Genomic DNA, 25,274 nt, shown 5'->3' on the forward strand with positions numbered 1-25,274 from the left:
GGATTTGTTATTTTGTTTTTTGTTTTTGTTTTGTTTTTTCATTTACCTGTATTTGTTTTATAGCCCCAAGAAAATAGGAAAATAATGGCTTTGCACGTTTTACCTCTGTTTATCTGATTGTGCTGGAATTGAGTTTTGTGTGTGTGTGTTTGCCTATTAACTGACCTGCTTATACCACATATTACCAGGTAATAATTGACTCTGACAATAGGGATTATCCCATCTAACTAATGCATTGGGAGAGTAATCTTGACACAGTCAGGCACACCCCATCACTGCAGTGTCACAGCACACCACACCGCACTTCTGTCTTCAGAGCACGTTTTGGCCTGGTCGCTGGCTGTCATCTTTTCTTTCATGCTTAATTACCTGCATAGATAGACCAGTGGAGACATGTAATATACTTATGATGTCTCTGACATGAATACATGCAGATGTAGTTGGGATCCTAAAAAACATGTTCCCCTTAGTGCGGCGTACATGTATGGCAACTTTCTGTTTGTGGATTTTTTAATTTTCTGCCTCAATGTCACAGACCCTTGCCGATGTATGTTTATTATATATATTTATTTATCTTATTGCATGAGCTCAGCTAACTTACAGCAAGCATGGTCAGAACTCCGTTATATTGCACAGCAAATGCAATGCATCTACAAAAACAGCTTAGTCATTATAATCCAAAATGTTTATGTTCTCAACTAATTTTCTACAAACTGTGGCAAAAACACGCACCTTCTTTGGTCACAGTTTGCTTGTCAGCAAACAGTAAGTGTTTACTTAAAAAAAAAATAGTCGCACCTCATCTCTAACACTCTGTCCTTCTGATTTTGCTTTTTATTTTATTTTATATTTCTTTGCCCCCAGTGGATGAGGAAGTCCTGAGGAAGAAGATCACTGACGAGCTGCACAAAAGCCTGGAGGAGGAGAGGACCAAGGCAGACGCAGAACTGCAAGCCTGGTTAGAGAGATGCACGCAAACCTGTACACACATACACTTTTAGTCTGCAATTGAAAACAAGTTTTCTTTTGTAACCTTGGACAAATTGTAGGTGGTGTTGTAGAGTCTTTCAAATGAAGTTTTGTGGGTTTGCAGAATGTCAGGATTTCTAGTGTTCCTTGTGTGGTATGCATTCTGAATCCTTCTTGTTGCCCCTCTCCATTTTCCTCTTTCTCCTACTTCTCTCCTTTTGGATCATGACGGATTGAATCAGGGTACCACACTAGTGTGAATTCCTGTTCCAGGATGTCATGAGAAATAGAAGTAATTTTCGGACGTGACCAATTTCTTCTTTCATTAATAGTCAAAAAGGTCAGCAACAGTCTTTCCGATTCCCACTGTTTCCAATCTACCTCTCTTCCGAAGCACATCAGCACTTTTTTCCTTACTCCATTTCTGCTTTTCCTCTCCCTTTCTTATTCTCTCCGGATCAATTAATCATGTCTGAGAAAGGAGGGTGCTGTCCTGTGGTAATTTCCTGGGTGTTGAGTGGGTCATCCATTAGCATTGCCTGATGAAGAAACAGATTCTTAGTCTCTCCTCTACTCTCCTCTTCTCTCTTTTCCCCACCTCACCACACCCTAAAGAAGCAGGTGCAAGTGCCATTATGTGTGATAATCATGTTGCTCCCCCTCCTTAATGGGCCTGGATGATCTCCTGCAGACCCCAGTGAATGAACAACTGTGATTAGCCACTAAATGCATCCTTGTACTGTATGGGAATAAAAACACAACCTCTTTGTATCCAGGAGGAGGTGGCTTTAGCCTACAGATTAGCGTCGTTTTCCAGGCTTGTTTAAGAAGAGAGAAACCAAAGGGAGGTGTTGAGAAATCATTTGTTGATTGATTTTATTTTTTTTTTTCCCTGGCTATTTTGTTTTTTTGATGTAACTGCTTCCTACAGCTCACTTATTGATGTCTATTCAGAGGAGTAAGTGCTTGGAAATTACGCCCTCTTTGCAATTAATTCAAATCACTGTGGCTTTCAAGCCCTCAACTTTAGTTTGTGCTTGGCATGGGCTGCACTTTCACTTAAGAATACTTAACTGAGCGTGGAAAGGTAAATAAGTAATCAGTCACCTGTCATTTGTGTATGTGTGCTCTTTTTGTATAGATGCATAATGATGTCAGTTTTTTGAGTATCTTTGTTGTTGTCTTTTTTTTTTTTTTGGTGTTTTTTCTGTTTATGTTTCTGCCAGAGTTTACAGTTCACATGCATAGATGCTGACTTACTAACAGTTTGGAAGGGAGTAATTCATGGGACAGCTATTGACATGTACCCAATTCGTTGTGAAGCAATGATAGGTGCAGCTTGATGGGTTTTGTCTAGAGTCAGCAGCAAGTATTAGGAAAGAATGACAAGAAAAATATAATGATACAGATAGAAGAAGATAACTAAATTTAATTTAAGTGATTGTTCAGTTACCCAGCATCTGACTACAGTTTTGCAATTCTGACCTTATCAAGGTGAATCTTAGCTCATCATATTCAGCATCAATTCTGGTTAGATCTAATGAACAATGCTTTCTAATGTAAGCATATGTCAAAAGGGTGTGCTGATTTATCCTAACCAGCTACAATTTCATTAAACCGTCACAAAAGATATTTGTTGACAACCAATTGTGTATGATGAAGATAAGAATTGTTTAAAATGTATTCAAAAACAGCTCAAACTACTCTGTAAGGTAGGGTTATTTAACATTTAGCTAGTGCTGTGTTTGCTAAGGAAATCCTGCGGTTTTAATGCTATCAAAATACTTAGCTTTGCCTCTGAAGCTGAACCCAGTAAACAATAATTTTACCAAAATATAACAATCCTCTGCAGCAGAGACATACAAAGTGAGACATTGTGATATTTAAACAGATCCACAACTGTAACCATGGTAACTGTATGCAACGGGTTGGCAATAGCTGTAGTCTTTATTAATTTTTATACATATTTTGAACAGATATATAGAATGTATTATTAGAAAGCATGTAAGTAACAAAGACAGGAATTTATCCCAGACAAAAAACTAGACTAAAACTAATTTATATTCTTTGCAAGAGACCTGGTCAGGTGCCAAAACAAACATTTGTATTCTATTGTCCCTATAATTAATATAGACAAAGGAACTCAATGTCTTATTTCCTCCATTGGGGCGGTTGAGCAGTAATTAAGTTGCAGTGATGTTTCACCTTCCCTCAGAGCAGGCAGAAAGTACAGGGAGTCTTTGGTTTGTGAAGGCAAACAAGGAGTAGCGCTTATGGCCTTTACTGGTGTTGGGGAAACTCAGCAAGGAGAGTGAATAGGCTTTGCTGCAAAATTGGAGTAAGAGGTAAAATATTTTTTGTGTCTTGGTGAGTGTATCAAAGCTCAGCTAACAAGACTGCACAGTGCCTCACTAGTTATAGAACCCTGCAGTGAAACTGCTTCACAGCTTGGACCCAGGAAAACGGAAGAATATGTGATCCCCCAGGTCTCTAGGAAAGAACTCACACACACAGAGACTGACAAACACACAAAACCAAAAACTCAAGGTCATGTTCAACCCCAACAATTGCACCTGTAGTTTGGTGGTTGTTCCAACTGAATGTTTTTGTTTTATTTGATTACATTTTTTTTGCTGTAAACCATAAATAAATCCAGATTACAATATAAAGATCTGCTAAACTGATAGATAAGCAGTAACTCTAAGAAGCAGTTCTGCCAAGTACTTCTTAATTGTATTTATTTAATGTAGCTATTTATGCCAGGACTGACGTATACACCGACAACAATTTGGGATGAACATTGGAATTAAGTGGCCAACTATGTAATTCCATTCTGTGTAGGGTATAGAGATCTAGAGAGTTTTGGGGAACAGATTAGGCACTATTTCCTCTGTCAGGCTTCAAGACCATAAATGAACTCCAGAGATCTGGCTTTGCATGTTTTGCTCTGCTAGGAGTGAAGTAAGGGCTCTGTGAGGAGTTCATTTGGGTGCAGCCTAAACTCATTTGTAGCTAGGAGCGGCTGCAGGGAGCAGATTTGCCTCTGCCGCTTCTCTGTGAAGCATCAGAGCAGAACCACTCAGAAAAAAAGGATGAGAGGGAAGGAGGAATGAGGGGGGGAACTCACCAATACACCATTTTCTCTCTCTCCTCCCTCAGCCTGTGCCACCATTCTATCCAGGCTTTCTTCACTTATTCTCTCAGACTTTCCTCCACCTTACCTTTCCTGTCTTTTCCCCTGTCTTTATCCTCTTTGTGTTTTTCCATATTTTCTGTACTCCTACAGCCATCTCACAGCCGTCTCAATCTCGTCTCCTTTTTTTTTTCTTTTCTTTTTTTTGTCCTTTCGGCTTATCCCGTAAATTCAGGGTCGCCACAGCGGATCATTGTCTGCATGTTGGTTTGGCACAGTTTTTTTCTTTTTCACGCCAGATGCCCTTCCTGACGCAACCCTCACCAATTTCTGCCTGGCCTGGACCAATACTGGCCCTAATTTTAGTATGTAGTCAGCAGCTTGTTATCTTGTACAATTAATTGGATGTTAGACTTTTGAGTGAGGACACTGACTTTTCTCCTTCTCAGTGCAACTCATTTTAGGAGCATAGTACACAAAAGCAATATTACAACACCAGTTACTGTCAAACTAGGCATCAGAAAACAACTGCTACACATTTTTTCCACACTTGTGGCACAAAGCATGTGAACAACCACCTGGAAAAAAAAGCCTCAAACAACATGTCTAAATTCAAACATCCTAGTAACATCCTACCTAGTAACGTGTTACTAACTATAACACTATTGCCCTCACATACTCAAGATCCAGCTTCATCCTGGCAACTGAACAAATTAACAAACCCTTGGAACTGCCCTAACATCTGCACTTAACATTGATGTAGTACCATAGCAACCGGACTAAACTGAGATATCTGTAAATCATAGAAACCACCTAGTGGCAACTTGGGGACACCAATGGTGTTAGCATAGATGGTTAAATATATTTTCTGTGTTGGCTTTGCGATAGACCAGAGCACATTTTTGTGTTCGATGTGATCATCGTTGTCCATCACTACCTGTATGAATAGATGCAGTTTCCACAAAGCACCTACTCCCCTCTGATGCTTCTGGCCTCTCGTAAACCTAGTCATATTGCTGTAAATGTGCTTCCATCCCCAGTGTATAAGGCCATAAATATAAAAAATAACAACTACTGAACTATAAAGACAGGGTTTAAAAAAGAAAAAAGCATTTGTCAGTGCTGTACCCTGATGCTGACTTATTCAGTAGAACACTTATGGCTGTTAAGTGTGGAGTCTAAATCTTTTGTGAGGTGGTTGATATGTTACTCAAGCTAGTCCCTTATGAACAGTTATGATCACTTTAAACAGAAATTTTAAATACAGATAATCTGTATTACTATTGTAGCTCAATGAAACATGCTGGTAGCTCCACAAAAAAGATGAGAGTAAGGCCTCTGAAATTATTCCACCTTGTAAAGCAGAGGGATTTTTTTGTGCCCTTCACTGTATTGCATGGTTGAATGTTAGAAGTTTAATCTTTATTAGATCTGATATTCGAGCATTTTAATCAGAAATTTGTATGTGGCATGAAGAAGACTGCAGTTATGTTTTGTTGTGGATAGAGTATAGTTGGGGGGAAAAACAAATTGGCTTTTATGTTTCATCTGTTTTGTGACGGATCTTAAATGTTTATGCCACTTGCATTGTTCATCGTTTCCTATGCACTTAATTTTGACTCAACATTTCATAACACCCACAGTCAGATGTGGTGCATATATGTGTTTATGTGTTGAATGCATGTGTGTCAGGGAGTGTGCATAGCGCCATACAATATTCATAGCCAGCATTCTGTGACATTAATATCAACATCAATATTACATAGTCCCTTTAAATGCCTTTGTTTCAAGGCACTTGGGACAACTCTGCAGTGTTAGGCAGGTCTGTCAGAATCCATTGTGCCAACATGTCTGTATTGAGACACATCTTGTGCAGGTGACACAACATGACAACAGAAAGCATGAATGAGTGATGTTCTGTCGAGTGAGGCAGAGAGCAACTGATGGAGAGGTGAAAGGGGTAACTTTAGGAGACATGAATATAAAAATGTGTTTGTTTTGATATTTGTGCGATGGTAATGATATTTGAAGTGACATAAGCACACACAAAGGCACTTGTATACGTGGTCCCAAGTTGTAGTATCTTTAATTTTTTACCTACAAAATGTTCATGTCTCTTCTATTCTCTGGTAGTTTTAGAAGTAGTTAATAAAGTGTTACCACATACTTATGTTAGAGGTTGTCTGCTCAATAAAAATAGTGTTACTTAAATGAAACAAATCAGAGTTGAGTTTCTTGCCTTCCACTCTTCTTGAAATGAATGACACACCACTAGCTCTGTCTCCCTATTGGTCTGTTTTTGAGACTTGATCACTTGACCATCAAAACACAAGTTCCCAGACCAAGATGATAGTCTCCTTCTATCCAGGCCCAACACTTATCCACATTTTTTCTCAGAAGGCGTGATACTTTGCGTTCTCATACTGTATGTAGGCGCTGTCTTTTTCCTCTGTCTGTCTGACTCGGCCCTTGACAACCCAGTGCCAATTTTCTACAGTCAAATGAAAAATGTGCCCAGTATCCCAGGGACAGGGTAATAATGACTGGAAACCCATAGAGGTTAAGCAGACAGATAGCATCCAGGTAGTGATAGTAGTCTTTGCTTGGGTTAGCACTTATGGCGAAGTCAGTAGGTGGACTTTTTTTGCTAGGCTGTCTATTCTTGGTCATATTCCTCTAATTTGTCCAGGTTGGAGATTTTGGTGGTTGTAGTCCTTGTACATTTTCAGAAAGTATTGTAAAATAGGAAATGCTTGGCAGTGATTTTTATTTTTTATTTTTTATTTTGAATCCCCAACAATGACTGTATTTTGGCGTTTTCTCAGTAGGATCAACTTTTTATTAGTATGGTTTGACTTAGCTTGGTTCAGTTGTGCTTCACCATCTGTCATGTTGGTTTTGTTTGTGAAATAAAAAGGCAAACAAAATGAGTTTCTGCACTCCCAAGTGTCAGTGTTGCTGACAAGTGTGTAGGAGAATGTTGTCCTGACATTACAATTCTACTCTGGCAGAAGTGTGTTTTCCAGTGTAATAAACATTTATTTCTTGCAAGTTTTGTTAGGTTGTAGTTAACTATGATTATGTGAATTTGGATAAATGGGCATTACTCCAAAGGGACTAGGGTCCATGTTATGTCATGGAGGGTGAACTTGTTTTATTGCCTGGCCCACACAAGTGCCAGTAAAATCAGTTTCTAAAAGCTCTGTGTACTGACCCTCTCTATCATTGTTCAGCAGTAGCAATAGCCAAAGCTTCTCAACTAAAAGTAGCTTAGTGCATTAGCCGTGCGGGTAGGGAGGCGTGGATCATGGGGAAATGGTGAATGTAAAATGCCATTAGGAGGCTCCCCATGTGTGTCTCTGCGTGCATGAGTAGGAGCCCAATGATGGATGAAGTGTGCTGACGTGTGCAGCCCAGTGGACTGAGAGACTGGACATGGCTGGTCTCTCTCTGTCTCCTTCATCTTTTTCTCCCACTCTCTTCCTGACTCCCTTTTTGCTTCAATTCCTCTGGGCCAAACATGTCATGTTGCCACCACTCTCACTCACTCTTTCCTTTACACTGTCTACCTATCTCGTCCAACTCTCCTCTCTGACATTTACAGTAGCGGTGTTGCAGGGCGACTGATGGCTTTAAAAAATCTAACATACTTTTATTAGACCTACCTGTCATCTGCTCACAGCTAAAGTCATGGGGTTGTGATCAGTTACAGCAGTCTGTCCATCACTATTCATCACTGTCTAAACTGTGGATATTTTCACAGGTGAGTGAAGAGATGAATGAGACATTTGAGAGTTTAGAATAACAAAACCATTCACAGTGACAGATCAGTGAATAATGGTAAGAAAACAAAAGGAGAACTAGCCAGATATTGTCCCTATGGCTGTAACCCCAAACCTGACAACCAGGATGATGCACTGAAATTATCATAATGAACAATAACCAAACCTGATGAGGCTGAAAATGAGTCAAGGCTTTAACACCCTCTTAAAAGTACAAGTTGCGAAAAATTGAAGCAAAAGGAAAATGCAGTATATTCTAATAAATCACTTGTTAACTGTGGTTTAACAGTATATTCACCGTAGGCATCACACCATAATTGATAAATTAAACCTCTAACAGATGATGGATCACAGATGTGTTTTTCCTCATAGTCTGAATGTTTATTTTTTTCTTTTAGTTTGAAACTATTTTCCTATCTTTGCAATAAAACACACAATATGTCAAGATTCACCATCACTCTTAGGCATCCTCCTTGTCATCAAGGCCGTCTTTCAGGGCTCTCCTAGGAATTTTCTTAGGCAGAAGTGTATTAAGATCCTTGCCGTCTTCATTCAGTCGGTTATAATTCACAGAAGCACTCGCTCTGTATGCTCTGTGTTTATTTTACCTTGCCAATGTTTGATTCCTTGCAGAGGAAGACTTTCAGGGTTTCAGGGACATTCCTCATCTTCTCCAATCAAGCACACTGTCGCCAAGTAGGGAGTGCGTTGCTAGGCAACTACGAGAACCCAGTGACAGGGATCAAATGGTGGTCTTGTGTCTGCAGTGAACGTATCACCTTGGATTCTTTTTTTAGGGAAAACGGTAGCGTCTAACACTGACAGTTAAGCCACTTTTTAATGTAAATTATTTGCGAATGATATTGATTGATTTGAATTGTCTTGACTTTTTGAAATTACTATTGTACATTAAGTTTTTTTGACTCTGGAACAGCCAAAGGTCAACTGCTAACTTTGTATTCGCCGTTGATCGACTTCTCAATGTTTCCTCCTCTTTGCAGTATGTGGGAGCAGCTATATGTAGTATGAATGAATCTGCACTTTGGATTGAAAATCACTTTAAATAAGAGTATTTGAAGTTATCTCACACTATTTTAACTGTTGAGGGTTCACAGGTACCTCTGATCTATGCAGTCTGTTTACTCGTGTCTACAGTGGTAAAAATTCGTCACCTGCATATCTTTTGCACTAACCCACTGCTTTCCAGAATGATAACACCAATTTAAAACACAACCTCCAACTCACCAACAGAAAAGCAGGGCAAATTTCACAAGATGGTGCCCACATTCCCCAACAGTTACTCTAGTGGGAAGTCAACTTCACATGTATTTCTATGGGTGGACACTGCAACAGGCAAATGGATGTGGGTGGTGGTATAAGTGCTAAAAATACTATGTTTCTGCTTATAAGTAACATTCTGCTATTATCATATATATAGTGTTGTGTACTATGTCTGTGAGGTTATTTATTTATTTTAAAGATAATGGTTCACCATGTTGCACAACCTCAGTGCAATCTGAAGGTATACTAGGTTTTGCTGTCATATACATATATAATGCTTCAAAATAGTTTAGAAAGTGTATTAATTATGTTACATTTGTCTAATGCTCCACAGGTTAAAGGCAGAGAAGGCCCAGGCATCAGCAAAGGCTCACGCTGAAGCCCAGTCACAGGTCCAGGATGAGGTGTCCCGGATCCTGTCTGTGGAGCGGGCCTTGGCCCAGCAGAGCCTCCAGCAGGCCGTCATAAGAGAGAGGATCGCCACTGAAGACGAAAGGCTCCGTGCTCAGCTCTATGTAAGTCTGTCTGCAGTTGGTGTTCTGTATGCTATTTTCTGTGAACTTGATCATCTCATTTTATCGTGCCAAAGGATTTCATGCCTTTTTAATGTTCAGTTGGTTCAAACCTGCACCACAGTGTCAAACAGACATGAATATTTGAACTGTTGGACTCACTGATGATTGCCATTTATTTAAAAAAAATGAAGATACATCCCATTTTATGGTCACACATTCCTGCTCTATCACACGGATGCACTGAAGTGAACCTATTTATGGTAATCGACAGGTGATGCCTACTGCAGGGACAAATGGCAGGTCTGCGAGTGTATGAGTATCTCTGAGCAGTAATTCATGGAACTGTCTTGACTGTGTCTGCACTTAAGCCCATATCCCAGAAATACACACCTACACACGCACGTATGAAATTAACCCTCAGTATGGGAAGTCTGTGTCTTTATTCTGCATACATTTTCCTTGCAAACATTGTCACATTGAGTGTTTCTTACTATACACAATGGGCAACATATTGTTTTCAAAAAGAAAACTCATTTTCCCTGGAGTGCGGCTGCTGTTTGCAAACCTATGCTGTTGATTATATAGCTCATTTCACACGCTCATCGCCATAATAGAAAAATGAATCATTTTGAGAGAGTGAAGGAGCGTTGACGTGACTCCACGCCACAGGACAAGTGTATGAAGGATCCCTCATTTGGAACGGCGATCAAATTGAAGGAGCAAAACGTGGCGAGAGAGAGACACATGATGTGATGCGTTTCTCACTTCAGAGTCTGTGTAGAAAGCTGTTTCAGCCGTGTCTGTAATTTGATTTCTTTTTTTTATAGAAAAATGAGGACAAATGAAGGGAGTAGGCAGTAGTAGGGGTGGAAGGACAAGAATGTAACACCTGCTTTCGATCTGTTCTGTATGAAGTAGAATTGTGGGTCTTACTGAACTGTCACACAAGAGAGTCCTTGAGCATGTCATTGCCTGCATCGTCCTGAGCTACACCTTTCCTGTACTTAAGAGAACGTTTCCTCCTGCGCTCTATGAGGCACTTGCTTGTAGCCCCAAGGATAACCAAGGGCCATTAACAACCTTTGAAACTTCAGATGGTAAACGCTGCTGCAGCTGTGGATTCAGTACACAGTCCAATACACAATCCTTGTGGCTAACTTTTATATTCTGTCTAAAAACAGTTTTCTATTTTTCCCTTTGTTAATCACAAATAACTTTCATTGTTGTAGAGTTTTTTTTTTTTTTGTTAAATTGTGTGTGTCCATGTGATCGTGTGTGTGACTGTCTGATGATTTCATCCATTTGAGCATTCTTTGGGTGTTTGCTGGGTGTTAAATAGAATAAGACAGGTTATCAGTAGAAGCGCAGCGCTGATCGCATGGCTCATGTATTTGTCAAGTCACACAGTTCTACACAGACACAGTTCTTTTTAGCTCAAACAGGATGTTTTAAAGGTGTCTCAGTTTAAGACTCTTTTTACTTAAAAGGAAAAATAAGGAAAGCGAGCTACTAAGATATTAAATGTGAAAATTTGAATATGTTTATATGGGCCTTTTTGTTTCTTTTACTTGCAATACAACCCCTCCCATCGACTACAAAACCTTTTCTGCATAGGTTAGTCAGTAAATTGAATTTAATCTGTTGTAAAACACATAAAGATCAGTGATTGGGAGGTGAAATTGGTTCTGATTACTGGGCAAGGTCAATAAGTTGATCGCGAGAGGTCTCCAGGCAGGCGTTGTGGTTTGCTGTACTCAGCACATAATCTGGTGGCTGATAAAGCTTTCAGAGGTACTTTAAGTTCCCCTTTACAGAGACCCTGTTAACACCTTTTGTATTATGCTATACTGTTACGTCCTTAAGCAATTTAGATCACATCTTTATACCATATTTAGCTTGCCTAAATTTCACTGCACAAAATTATGTTTTGGTTCTGCATAATAGTAATTTTGAGAAGTTTCAGGAAATGCATTGCCCATTTGTTTTTTACTAAACTCAAGCGTGTTTGGTAGAAGGAAAAAAATCTATTCTGGCATAACAATGATCTAGTGTTGAGTCATACAAACTTCAAATTCACATTGTTCTGTTATTTTCCCAGAAAATAACTTTTTTTTTTTTTTTTTTTTTTCTGAAAATTACTGAAACAATCGAGTGTTTTGAAAACTGCTGGATTTAGTTTAGCCCACTGGTGGTTTTGGCCTCAAGTGAATTGGCATTTCTTTTTCAATATTGAAGAAGTTAGGAGATTATCAACAACATAGGAAGAAGTTGTACTAGTTGCCTATCCATCTGTGGAGGACTGTTGTTTTGTTGGTTTAACAAGAATTTACTAGCAAACATGGGGGGAAGACAAGAATGTCATGCAGTAAATGTTCCCAACCTGATTTGAAGAGTGACAGTATGTCTTGGCCTTTAGGATGCCCTTTATGTACCTCTTGATGTTTTTTATGTGAGCAGCAAGAAAGGGCAAGCTTAAAAACAGGTTCTACCTTAAGGTATAATATGATCTATAGAAAAATATAAAAAGAAAATTGCTTTCCTGTAAGAAGAGCGAGAGAAAGCACTATAGCTATAGGTCAAAATTGAAAGGCTAGAAGATGTTCTAGTTGATTTGTCCCACTCATTAAAATATGCAGCACACTGAGAAGCAGGACCTCATGTGTTCCGTCTTCTACTTCCCACTGAGGCAGATGCTGTAGGCAGTTGTCCCTCCCCTTCTCACCTGTAATGGCCATAACCTCTCTCTCGTAGCTGTACCGATTACAGTGAGACCCATTTTGGAAATAAGGGCCAGTATAGGGTTGTGTATTGTTTAGATTTTGATTTTAGAATTCAGTTATTATAAGTGTATATAATATATTATTAACTAAAATTATGTGCAAAGCTAACACTAAAATGCCTTAAGTGTCAACATATTTTTGGAAATTCCTAACAGGATTTGGTGTGATACAAGTGATGATACAACTATTGTTAAAAGAAATAGCTGCTCTGAAAGTACTGGTCAGGTGTGTTCAGATTCTGAAGGATTTCTCTCTCTCTCTTTTTTTTTTTAATCTTACTTTATCTTTTTTTATTTTTTTAAGCTTACATGGCTGAGCATACAAAGTAAATGTTTTTTCTTTAGTGTGAACAAACAACATTTATCCTCCAGTATTGCTGCCTAACTGATGCATCTAGTGTAGGTGGCACTGATCATCAATCATCAAAAGAGGCCAAAAACAAAAGTCAAATAATGCCAAAGAAAAATAAAGGGCACAACTGCAAACTGAACCCTAACAAATGACAAATATACAGTCATACGTTAACTCAAATAAGATATTTTCAAAAATAGTTTCCACCCCCCTCCAGTTTCTTGATTTTCTTTGTAATATTAATACCATTCACCTTAGATCTTTTTCTACATGGCAAAAACAAAGAAAGGCATAATAATTCTTGTCAATGTCATGTTGATGATGGAGTTGAATATGCACTGTTTCACACTCGCTAGTTAGATTACCTCCATATTTCTCTGTAGACTCTAAAGTCCATGTTTTCGGTGACTCTTACCTCAAATTTTACTGTCTGGCAACTCGTATACTAAAAGCAAAACAGTTTAGTACTCGTATTTGTCCTTGGGGATTGGTGAGTACTCAAATGTAGTTAAAGTACTCTGGGAAAAAGTGGTATTAGTAAATTCTCTAAAGCTAAACTTGCCATTGAATGCATCAGGGGACTTTCTAATATAAGTAGCAGTGTCAAGTGTCGCCTTTGCCCTACATGGTTCCTACCACCCTGCTGGAAGTGTTTGTCCTTCAGGCTTTTGAACCGCGAGTGAAATCCTTCCCTCATGCTGAGTGGCAGTTGCCACCTAGTCTAAAAGTAATTGAAACTTCACAGCAGTCTAAGGGGGGTGGGTTTGTCATCGTTGTATGGTTCCTGGGGTTCTGTTGTGTGAGGGGAACGTGTTCAATGTCGGTGCTCACACATGTTCTGCCACTCAGGGGAAACTGCAGTAGGCAAAGGGGATCAATGGTGTAAGGGGCTTATGTTTGTTAGAACCAAAGCTGTAAATGTACTTTTATGGAAAGACTCTTGTTGCAAGGCATAAGCTATGGAAACAAAAGAAATCAACTAGAAATACTTTTTGCTTCAATTATTTAAATTGATATGAGCCTTTAAATCTGTTTTTGGAAATTGGTAACAAAATATTAAATATTTTCTATTATTGTTCTTACTGGTCCAGAGCAGGAGGAGGAAAAAAAATTTTTTAAATATCAATATTCAGCTTTGAATATAAAGTTGGCCAAATCTTCATTTAATTGAAAATCTGTGCACTGCTTTTAACTGCGTTGCGTCTTCAAAATGCTTGACAACTTATTAAACTAGATTGTCATCATGTAATCGTTCTGAATAATTTGTTGGTGAGTGTGATTTTGAAAGAGTAGCTGGCCTGGAAGAACTGACTGGTGGCTCATCAAGCAGTTACTTAGTAGAATCATTACACAGAAATAAACCCTTAATTAGATAACAGGTCAGTTAGTGCTTAATTACCCAGCAGCATCAATTAGGAACATGATGAGTGGACACCAGCTGAAGACAAAGCAGAGAAGGCCAGTGTATAACTGAGCTCCACACAGATATAATCTGGTCTTTCTTTATTGTTGAATAAGTAGTTTTGACAGTGATATACTTCACAAGCATAGGGCATGAACGAGTCACGTAACTCTCTTATTCACCGCCTACATCCATCTGCCAGTCGGCACATCTGTGTTTTAATGAAATCATAGACTTCTACCATCCCCTCTTTTGATTTTAAACGACTCTGCTCCCTGTGGCGCCAAACTCACCCAGTGGCCAATCAATCACTGGCCACAGCGTCTCACCCAGACACAAGCTCTAACCCTGAGGCAGACTTTTCAATCAAACCCAGAGTCATCAATCTTTCCAAGCTCCAAACAGTGGCCCGAGTGGGGTCTGCCTGGCAGCAAAGGTTTTGTCTACTGTTGGGACTGAGACTATAAGCTGACATTCTGATTGAGGGAACCAATGAAACTGTAAACGGTGTTTAAATATATAACTGCTTAACTGTATTATGCAGTAAAATTCATCACCCTTACAAACTGCAGGCTCCAAAATTGAATTAACGCCTCTGAACACCAAGAGATTTTTGTTAATTTTGCTGATTGGCCTTCTATCTATTTTGGTCCACCTGAGAGTGGAAAAACCTATGGGTGGATTCAGACCTCAGTGTGATGTTAAAAAAAAGATGAATTTTTTTGTTGTTTCTCAATCTCAATTCAGAATATAGGTCTGCTTTTGACCTGTTTAAACACATTACCAATGGAAAACGCCTCCAATAGCATCAGTTACCCCTAACAAAGTAGATGTATTATCTTGTGTGAGCCCATGTTTTTGTAATTTTGTTGTTGTTGTTTGAAGCTGTATTCACAGCATAAATAATAAAAACTGATATGGGGAGGAGGCCCAGTAGGAACCGAATGCACTGTGCTTCAATCCAGAGCCTTGTTCCACCTATCAGCCTTGTAGTTGTTTATCAAGCTTCTGTTGCTCCCTCTGTCTCCATCTTTATCTCTACTCTTGTATACACACACACACACACACACACACACACACACACACCAGTAGCTAATGTGATGTTCCATGATTTTTCCACCACCTCTGCTTTCACAGCAAGGGATAATACATCGTACCAAAAATGTTTGTTTGCTCCGTACACATTGATTCTCTCTCTCACTCACACACACACACACACACACACACACACACACACACACACACACACACACACCGTGTCCATCCCGTCAGAGCTCCCGGAGAAAATAAGTACCTACTCTTTCCTTAAACTGTGTTCTATTTGATGCTTGACTGGCTGTAAAATGACTTTGGGTAAAGCTTAACATTTTTAATGCAACAAGCCCCCCACCTTCCCCACCCTCTCCTATCACCCCATATCTCCTCTACCTTCCACCCCTCCAAAAACTGCAGTCTCAAGCAAATGTCCTCTTTTTTTTTTTTTTTGTAAATCTTGTGTACTTGAGTTGCACGTTGTTGCACTTTAGATACAGACGACTGGACCTGGCTGATAATCGGCCGACATTTTAATTTCCCAGGTATTAAAGGAGACTGGTAGACTGCTGGGTTTTGAATTGGTGCCTGTTGGTGGTATTTCAAGAAATATAAAAAATAAAACTTGTGAAACATTTATTTTTCTCTCAACTTTTAAAAAAAATGCTACTTATTTGTAAGACTGAGGTGTGAAAGGGTTCCCATGTCTTTTTACTCTTTAATGAAGAGAAAAAGCTAAAGAGGAGTATCGGTTCAATATGATTTAGATGCAGTTTTGATTATTTAGCTTACTAAGGATACATCACATCCCAGCTCTAATTACAGTACTTGGGGCTAATCAAGAATAACCCTGGTCAGAGCGCTTCCTCTGGTGGTTTAATATGAAGAAAAAAGATTTTTGCACGTGTGCAAATGGATTAACAAGCAGAATTAGAGTAATGTGCCATAGATCATTGATGAGCGTATAACCAAAACCAAACATTTCTGAAATGAAAAGACCAGCAACATGCTAGAGAAGATGAAAGTTTCTCGCTGTGGCAGAACGTGTTCCACACATTGATTGGCAAGAGTTTTTGCGGTGGATGCCCCGCAACTCTCCCCTTTTACCACTGGTTCGGGACCAGCACCAAGGTGCCACTTGATGGATGAGCGGTGCCGCACCTAGTGTGGTGGCCTTCTGCATCCCAACCCAATGCTCTATTAGATTATTACATAAACTTTTGGCTGTAATCACAGCCCGGAGTCTGTGGGGTATGAACAACTTTTTTTTCCAAGTCCAGCCACAAATTCTGATTATTTGATTGAGGGCTAGGCTTTGACTCTGCCATTCGGTAGTTCTCTTGCAGAGTAAATAAGATTGTCCTCCAGGATTATCCTATATTTTTCCACATTTTACCCTCTGCCTGTGTTGTGATGTGCAGTGTTTGTTGTCCAAAGAACCTTCTTCCACTTGAACGTGGATTCTCCCACATGCCTTTTTCAAGTTGTGAATTAAACTCATGTTAAATCTTCCAACCTTCAATCTCAGCTCCTGAAGTTTGTAACTCCCTCAGAGTAGTCAACGGTGTGTTGGTGACCTCTCTCACTATTCTTCTTGCACGGTCACTTAGTTTGTGAGGGCTGCCTGTTCTAGGCAGATTTAGGTCATATTCCTTATGTTCTAGTTGATCTAGTTGATTTCTTTTGTGCCATATTCGTTCTATTTCTTAAGGATGGATTTTACACAACTCTGAGGGATGTTCAGTGCCTTGGAGATCCATCCCCTGAATTATGCTTTTCAATGAACTGTTCTCTGAGTTGCTTGGAGTGTCGTTTTGTCTACATGGTGTAATGGTAGCCAGGAATACTGATTAACCAGTGACTGGACCTTCCAGAGACAGATGTTTTAATACTGCAATCACTGGGGACACATGCACAGCGCTCAGCTGATCCCCATTTCCCTAATTACGGGACTAGTAGAACCAAATAGCTGGGCCTCTGCTGGATTAGGTCAGTCATTTTAGGGGGGGGTGAAGATTTATTTCACCCTACATATTTTTATTTAATTGACATAAATCTGTTTTCACCCTAATGAGGTATTTTTCTGAAATATTTTTGTCAAAATCAGGTCAACTTATATTGACCACAATTGATTTATAATTCATCCAAGGGATGAATAGTTTTTATAGGCACTATAGTATATCTGATATTTATCTACTCCTACAAGGTACAAGTGATCAATTTGGTCCCTCTCTGTCTTTATTTACCCATTCATTTATGGCAGACTGTCTTTCAAACAACATTGGCTGGATCTTTCCAGGTAAAAATTGAATGGCACCCTTGTACTTTCACACTATCAGAATTTTATTGACTGGTTCAGAGGGGAAGTACAATTACCGACCCAACAAGCAGACACTAATGAAAGAGAACTGTGTGGGTCACTGTGGGTATTACAGATTTAACAGACTAAACCACTCATTAAAGCCAGCGAAACAGTACAAAATGACAACATAACATTATTCTGTTTCCTTGTTTTTTGCCTCAATTTCTGAAAGTTGTTTTTACAAGTGCAAAACGTTCATCTGTCATTTTGAAGAGATTTCAGTGTTCAAGAGACAGGCATGTTTTGTGTTTGCGTAAACGTTTGTCAGTTCGCTCAAATGATCCGGAGTAATTAAATGTTTGTCACAGTGTGCTGTAGATACTATTGCTGCCTTTTTTTTTTTTTTTTTTTATATTCCTATCTTTCTCATGTTTTTGAAATGCTCTCTCACTTGTCTTGGAGACTCTCCACTCAACTGTCCTTTACATACTGTATCAGTGTCCTTACCTCGCCCCTGGCCAGGGTTTGGAGCCCACACACCGTGCCAGTATTAGGGTTAGATGGAAGGTCGGGCTCTAATTGGCAGGGCCCGTGGCTGGGACTGTGCACCGGTTCCTCACCCTGTCAGCTAATTGGCACTGCAAGTGGCCAGCACCAGGGCTGGGATAGAGCAGGGCTTCGATTGATGGATGAACACTGGTGTCAGGAAAGCTCCTTTCTCATACAAGAAAGCTTGTACAGTCAAATTACTGCTTCAGTCTCACTGGGCAGTGTGTCTATTTATGTATGTTTTATCCTGCATTTGTTCCAGACAAGTTTGAAACCTGACAAATATTTTCTTGTTGTGCTTTGTGCTTTTTCCACCTTTTGTTTGAACAATGACTTGTTTTCATTTTTGTAAACAGAAACCAGTCACCTGATAACATTTTTTGTATGACCATTACAACTAGACAAAACACAAGCAAAATGTAAAATGTATTCATACTTGATTTTCCATCAAAGTATACTATGCATGAAAATGTAAGATTTTATATTTCAAATCAAATGGAAAAATTAAGTGGAGTCTTTTTTCTCTGCAAAACACCTTAAAGACACTATATATGTAATAATACTGACAATAATTGTGTAATTGTGTTATCTTTTCCTTGTAAACTCTTGGCCTAACCTAAACTTAAGTGTGTGTGTGTGTGTGTGTGTGTGTGTGTGTGTGTGCTCAGTAGACATGATGTTGGATGTGTAATATGACAGGTATTTTCTTTTGAGCTCATTCTTTTCCGTTGTCTTGGTTTTGCTCTGTGTTTTCCTGCTCAGTTTTATGGAAGTGGACTATCGGCTCACCTAATGGTACTTAGAGGGATTGATTGTAATTGAATGATGGAAAGAACTTAAACATATGGAAGCAGCAAAGATGAGAGGTGAGTCCAGAAGGCTGTGAGCATCAGAAATTCAGAATGAGATATGGGGATGACAGAATGGAAAGATAGGTTAGGTTCAAGATAGGTTGAATACGTGGAAACAGCAGACTAGAGAGAGAGGGATATATACATTTACAAGGCAGTTTTCAAAACAGGGTTACAAACTCCAATTGGGAATAAAGCCAATCGAAAACAGCTTTTGCATGAAAAAAGTGTCTAAACCTTCAACAAAGGCCAAATAACCTGAAATGAATTCTATCAGTGTAAGACTGGGAAGCACACACAGTATATTAATCATTCATTTGTGGTTTTAAAGAAGAAAACCTCAAAATGGCCTTTTCTTGCTCATCGATTTAGCGTTGGCTGTCACTGACGACTAGCAGCAGTTACTGTAAGAGGAGCATCGTGAAAAGGGAAAAGGTGTATAATACCTTACAGAGGTTAGTTGATTGGAAGTGATAATGGGTTTGCTGACTTGGGTTTACTGACAGAATCTTAAGGTGACTGTGGCTCGCTTCCAGCATCATCAGGCCTCGGAAGACGTTTGTGGGTGCAATTAGTATGTATACACCAGGATGCTCTTAAACATGAACATCCTCTGGCTGCTTCATCAGTTGTCCAACAACAACATGTCCCACTCCACTCAGAGCTCTGACATTGTGTCCTTTTCTGTCTAGTAAAATAATTTCTCCTCCTGTATTCCTTTACTCTAGCTGCTGGCCAAAAAAGTGGGATGTGGTCAGAAATTGCGTACTGCAAGCCCTTAGCTGTGAAAATAAATGCAGCAAAATGTGTAAAGCAACAGAGCAACTTCTCGCTCCTTCTTCCTCAGCCTTTTTGTCCCCGTATTCCCATTGTTCTCACTGTATGCCCCCTGCTCCCATCTTGGCTGAGAGTTCCTCTGTACATGCCCCCCGTGTCTCGGTAATGAACCCACAGCTCTTCATCTCTCCTTCGTTTTTCCCTGTGTGTCGGACATGACAGATTACTGGGGACCTCCAGAGGTTCGCTCCCCAGGGCTCTAGATAAAGGCAGCTCCGACTGCAAGATGATCAATCAATCAGTTTACACCGCGGGTGCCTGATCAGCCAATTAATCAATCTCTGTGCCAGCAGATGTTGTTGCTGTCTCTCAGCGAAGAAGCTGACGGTGGAGTGTTGGAGGTGGTGTCTCCAACAAAGGCTGAGGGGCTTGAAGTGTCTGGGAGTAGAAAGGAAAGTCATTTTTCATGTTTCTACCAGGATTTTAACCGTTTGTGGGCTCAATAGTCCCATTTGTTTTCACTGGAGAATCATTTATTTTCTAGCTTTTCCTGTATGATTTTCTTCCTTGGAGTCCTGAAAACATCTTACAGGAAGAATAATCCTATTTACCAAACTCTACACTGCTTATAAACTTAAGTGAACCAGAGGGTTGTGACACCCTCAGTATCTTTAAGGCCAGATGGTTCAAATCAAGCCCTCTGTTGACCTCTGTTCACAGTCAATGAGCTGCAGACCCCACAAGGACAGTTCATTTTAATGTGCCTTTAAACAGTCAGCACTTAAGATACGCACAGAAACACATGCACAGTCACCACCTACACATCCTGGCCTTTGGTCCCTGTCCTGGCCCCTCTGTCCCTGTCCTGGGGAGGTCAGCCCTTTGACCCACCAGGTCTTTGGATCATTACTCACTGTGCTAAGAGATCCCCACAGGGAGTAATTCTGTCTGCAGCCTGTGGCACTGATGTCTTTTTCGACAGGGATGTTCCACGGTTCAGTAATTTGTTTGTCGAAGATCAAGTCAAGTACCCAGGTTTTCTACTTTTATTGCATACCTGGGTGTGTGTTCTTGTACAGGGGTTAGCAAAACTTTATGTAGGCAAAAATGTATTTCCTGCTTCTTGACCACTTCATGCTCTCAATTATGAAACCGGTGCTTCTTTTGACAACAACAGGCTGGAGCCACAGCAAGTAAAGATAACAAAATAAAACCAAAGAAAGCTCATGTTACCTTTGTGATGTGGAAATGTCAGACATCCCAGCGCCTCTCATTTTCGCCTACCTTTGTCGGTGCTAATTTACCTTAGCAGCAGCTACTGTGTGATAATGTGCTGTTGTCTTCATGGACATGATAGTGTAGTACTAGTGTTCCTAGTAACAAGTTTCACTTTATGATGTCCATATGCTTCAAGTAGCTTTCTAAACTGTTGGAACAGCTTTGTCCCATAGCGTTCTAACTTAAAGATTACGATAGCTGCTTCACACAATTTACATAATCGCTGTTAAACTTCTCCGAAGCTTTTTTAAAATGTTATATGTTTGATCGGCATTGATGATTATAAACACTTCAGGCATATTTTAATAAAAGTTGTACCAACCAGTTTGTTTCATCCATCTCACCTTAACAAAACAGGCCAGTGTCTTAATACAGTCTCAGTGTCAGCTTCTTTAGGGTTTATGTGATTTAGATAACAATATATTCACCTGTTATGAAACAAACTTATGCGGAATCTCCCAAAGTGAGTTTAAGATACAGTATTGTTTTTAATAAAAAAAATCTGTAATGAGTACACACACACTCAAACTCTTAGCTGCCAAACCAAATGTTTGAAAGCGTGTTTGTCCTCTAGTGTTATGAGTCAAGGTTAAGCTTGTTAACTGACCACAGTATATCAGACACAGTTCCATTGCCCTTTCCCTACCACTACCAGTGGAGACAAACTGCTAGTCTTGAGCCTAACTGTTATTGCAGCACGGTAAACCCTGACGATGCTAATTAGCCAGCCAAAGTGAATGCTCTGCAATAGAGTTTTACAGCTACCGCTACCAGGACTTATATTTTATTGGTGACTCTAAAGGTAATGTGTTATACTGCCCGTAAGTAAGCTCTATATTATGTGATACCCTTTTACACTCCATCACTTAAATTTGATCTAGCGGTGATGTCTAATAAAGATGGGGCTGCAATGGTTTTAGAGGCAGTTACAGGATGTGCAAAGATTTGTGAGAGCTGGGTTTCTGAAACTAAGTTTTGAGTATGTATGTGCATCTAAGCTACTGTATCTATGTAGTCTGTGTATCTATCTATGAATCTTTGAATCCACAGATATGCGCATGCTTATCCTACAGGTAAGCAAACCCTAAACCTAACAAAATAATAATGCACAACACAACTAATAAAAGTGCCCTTTGATTATGAATAGTAACAAAAATGGTCAAGGAGTGTATAAAAAAAAAAGGTAATAGTAAAATAATAAAAACCAAATTGGTATAAATGTTTGCATCCTCCTTGATAAATTAATAACAAACTACTTAATTTCGGATGAAGAAAGATTTGTAATAGCTACATGTAATACAGATATAAAAACTGATATGTTTATGAATAGATTTCTTTGTTTGGCTCTTTTTTCAATTTTAAAATAAGTGGATGCAAATTTTTGCACCCAAATTTGTGTGTGTGTGTACAGTATAAAAGATTCATATGACACTGTATTTTACCTCTAACACCCCCACTCTTACACCTGATATGGCAGTTTGCCTATTAAATCAGCCAAAAAAATAAAACCTGTGCTCCCGAATCTCTTGTCAGTCTCATTCTCTCCATGCACTGACCCATCGTTCTTCCTCTTTCATCTTTTATACCCCACGAATCCCCTCCATCCCCTCCATCCATCTCTAACCTCCCACATGCTACCTTCACCTCCGCCATGGCAATTAACACCAGATCACGGTCACATTGTGCTGCCCTTTGACCTCCTCCCTGTCTGTCGTAGTACTCGGGACCTGAAGCCCGTGGCTTCAGTATTAGGTTGTCACTGGGCCCTGTCGTACAGGTCTGTGATAGATGGGCCCTGCTGAGCAGCTCTGACCCACTGTGCTACAACACTCACTTGGATGGTGTGAGCAAGCATTGATTATGATGGTGCTTGTGACAGGGGTGAATCAGGGCTGAACTGATGGCAGTAGGGGATAGACAAAAAAGACTAAGCTTATGGATGAGGTGCTGTTAATGTGATGAGATTTGATTTGCACAATATTGATTATGGCAACTTGTAAGATTATTTTCATAATTATATAAGCATGTAGCAAGTAGTGTAAGGGTGAGTCACCTTATTTTATTGCATACAGAGGTGGCTGAAACACAAATTGTTTTTTCAGCAGGTCTTTCCTGTTGCTAGCCTACCTTTCTAGTTACTTTTTTTTTTTACATTCAGTTTAAGCTCTCAGCAAATGTACAAGCATGTCACTTCCAATATTCCAGCTTTAATTTACGTTATTGCTCTTAAGCCTGTTTCAGACATGAAGTCTATAGAATGTCAGAAGGATCAGGTCTTGACATTGTCTGGACTTTCCTGTAGCCAACATTGGGAGATAGTCCGTGTGAGATGCGTTCTCACAAGAAATACTCTGTGTAATTGGGCAAGGACTGGTGCTTGTGTGCTTGGAGCAGGGGGCAGAACATGACGCAAAAACAAAGCTGCAGAAGTGACAGTGTTTTGCTTTGCAATCTGACTTTTGTACGTTTAACGATTTCCAGGTCTGCCCTTACCGAGAGAAATTCACAAATTTAGTTGTCTTTCCAGTTCGACATTGTTGTTGGATTGAACGAATGAGTTCTTCACCTTCGATTGTTTGCATTTGCCTGGTTTTGCTGCAGTCACAGGAAATGGACGTCATCAACACGCCCACTCACTCGTGGTGAATTCTCCAGAGTATTACCTCCTGTATTCACAAATGAGCTCGGTCGAAGATAATCCGGACTTTGCACTAGGGAGCTGGCTGGGTAAAATCCGAGTAATGTCAGGGCCAAAAGACTTGGGAGTTTGCGTTCACACATACACCCACCCCAGGGAAAGTCTGGAGAATGTCTGAATTCCAGTGCATGTCTGAAAGGGGCTTTAGTAGGCACTGTGGACCAGTCTAAGCATCCCTTTAGTAGTGAAAAGCCCTTATCATTTGAAAATCATGTTGCCTAATGTGATTGTTCATAGTCTGGAAGTAAGGAAACCCCAATTTGGTTGCAGTCCTTTTTGGGTTTATACATAATATGGCATTTCAGAATTTCTGCCCATAAAAATGTGTGGTGATGGGACAAAACCCAAAAGGCAGGTTTAAGTCTGCAACAACACAAATGAATATGACTTGAAATTAAATGACAAAATGTGCTGTTTACTTTAGTATCTGGCATTTCTTGAAAAAGGACAGCAGCATAGTATGCAAATATGACCTAACTATTATTCTCTACACAGTAAGCCCATATGCCTTTGTTGTACTAAGGTGTCACATACAAAGACGCACACAGTATATACACTTACTCACACATGCAGTTATTTTTATTTCATTCTTTTCCAATGTTTTAAAAGAAAGACGCAAGTGTCAGTGGAGACTTTAAAAGAACAAGCAGGTGTTGGGAGCAAATTAGTGAGAGGACGGGCAGTAGGTGGGGGTTGCCTGATGCAGCAAAATCCACCTGTTTTCATCCCTCTTCCATTCTTCTCTCCTGTTCTCTTCCCCTCCTCTCCTCCTCCTCTCCCTGCATCTCCTCCGCCCTTACTCCCAGCTCAAACTGCGGCAGTCGGCTAATTAAAAAACATGGCAGTTCTTAATTATTCAGCGGCTGGCTAATTGATATTCACAGAGGCGTTCACCTCGTCTAAACGATCCGTTTAATCTGACCACCACGGTCTCACTTGCAGCCGCTTGTCACCCTCACCCATTGTGCTACTGTACTAAATAAGAGACCAGGGGGAGATGGATACAAGAAGGGGAATGTAAGAGTTGGCTGTGGATGCTAATATGGTTTCCTGGGATACTAAATAGCAGTGTGTGGACTCTGCACCCTGCGGGAAGGTATTGTTGTGGTTGTTTGTATTTTTACTAGGCTATTTTTATTTATTTTTTGCCATTGTCAAGGGTTGCTGCACAGGCAAATTAAAAATACTAAGGTTGTATTACAATTATTATAATTATACAATTATTGAATTAGCCTAAAAGAATTGCATCGCCCCACAGATTTGCAAATTTTAAAACTTCCCCATAAATTTACAAAGACATAATGAGTTTAATATTGTGATTTTGGTTTTACCTTGAGACTCTCACAACTTAAGATGAAACAATTTCTGATTTCCAGCCTCTGTTAGCCACTATTAGAAACCAAGGTTATGGGTTTTGGCTTCTAAAAGGGGAAAGACCCTGTCCCTCCAACTGGACTTCCTGCATTATATCTGGTCGTCTTGCCCATAGTTAAAAAAAAGACCACAGCCCCTCTAATCTGTGGCCTCCAGCATTGTTTTAATGCAGTGGGCACAAAGCCTAAGAGCCTCAGGTG

General features: G+C 39.8%; 1 protein-coding gene across 8 annotated transcripts in view; it reads left to right on the plus strand.

Moving 5' to 3' along the window:
* Nucleotides 1-25,274, plus strand: part of chchd3a (coiled-coil-helix-coiled-coil-helix domain containing 3a) — a 65,387-nt gene that overhangs the window by 8,105 nt on the left and 32,008 nt on the right. For all 8 annotated transcript variants that reach the window (XM_067490741.1, XM_067490743.1, XM_067490742.1 and 5 more), the window contains exons 4-5: nucleotides 865-958; nucleotides 9,500-9,680. In XM_067490741.1, the coding sequence (XP_067346842.1) occupies nucleotides 865-958; nucleotides 9,500-9,680 (275 nt within the window). The remainder of the gene's footprint in view (nucleotides 1-864; nucleotides 959-9,499; nucleotides 9,681-25,274) is intronic.

This window comes from Channa argus, chromosome 21 (assembly GCF_033026475.1).
Source record: "Channa argus isolate prfri chromosome 21, Channa argus male v1.0, whole genome shotgun sequence".
NCBI lineage: Eukaryota > Metazoa > Chordata > Actinopteri > Anabantiformes > Channidae > Channa > Channa argus.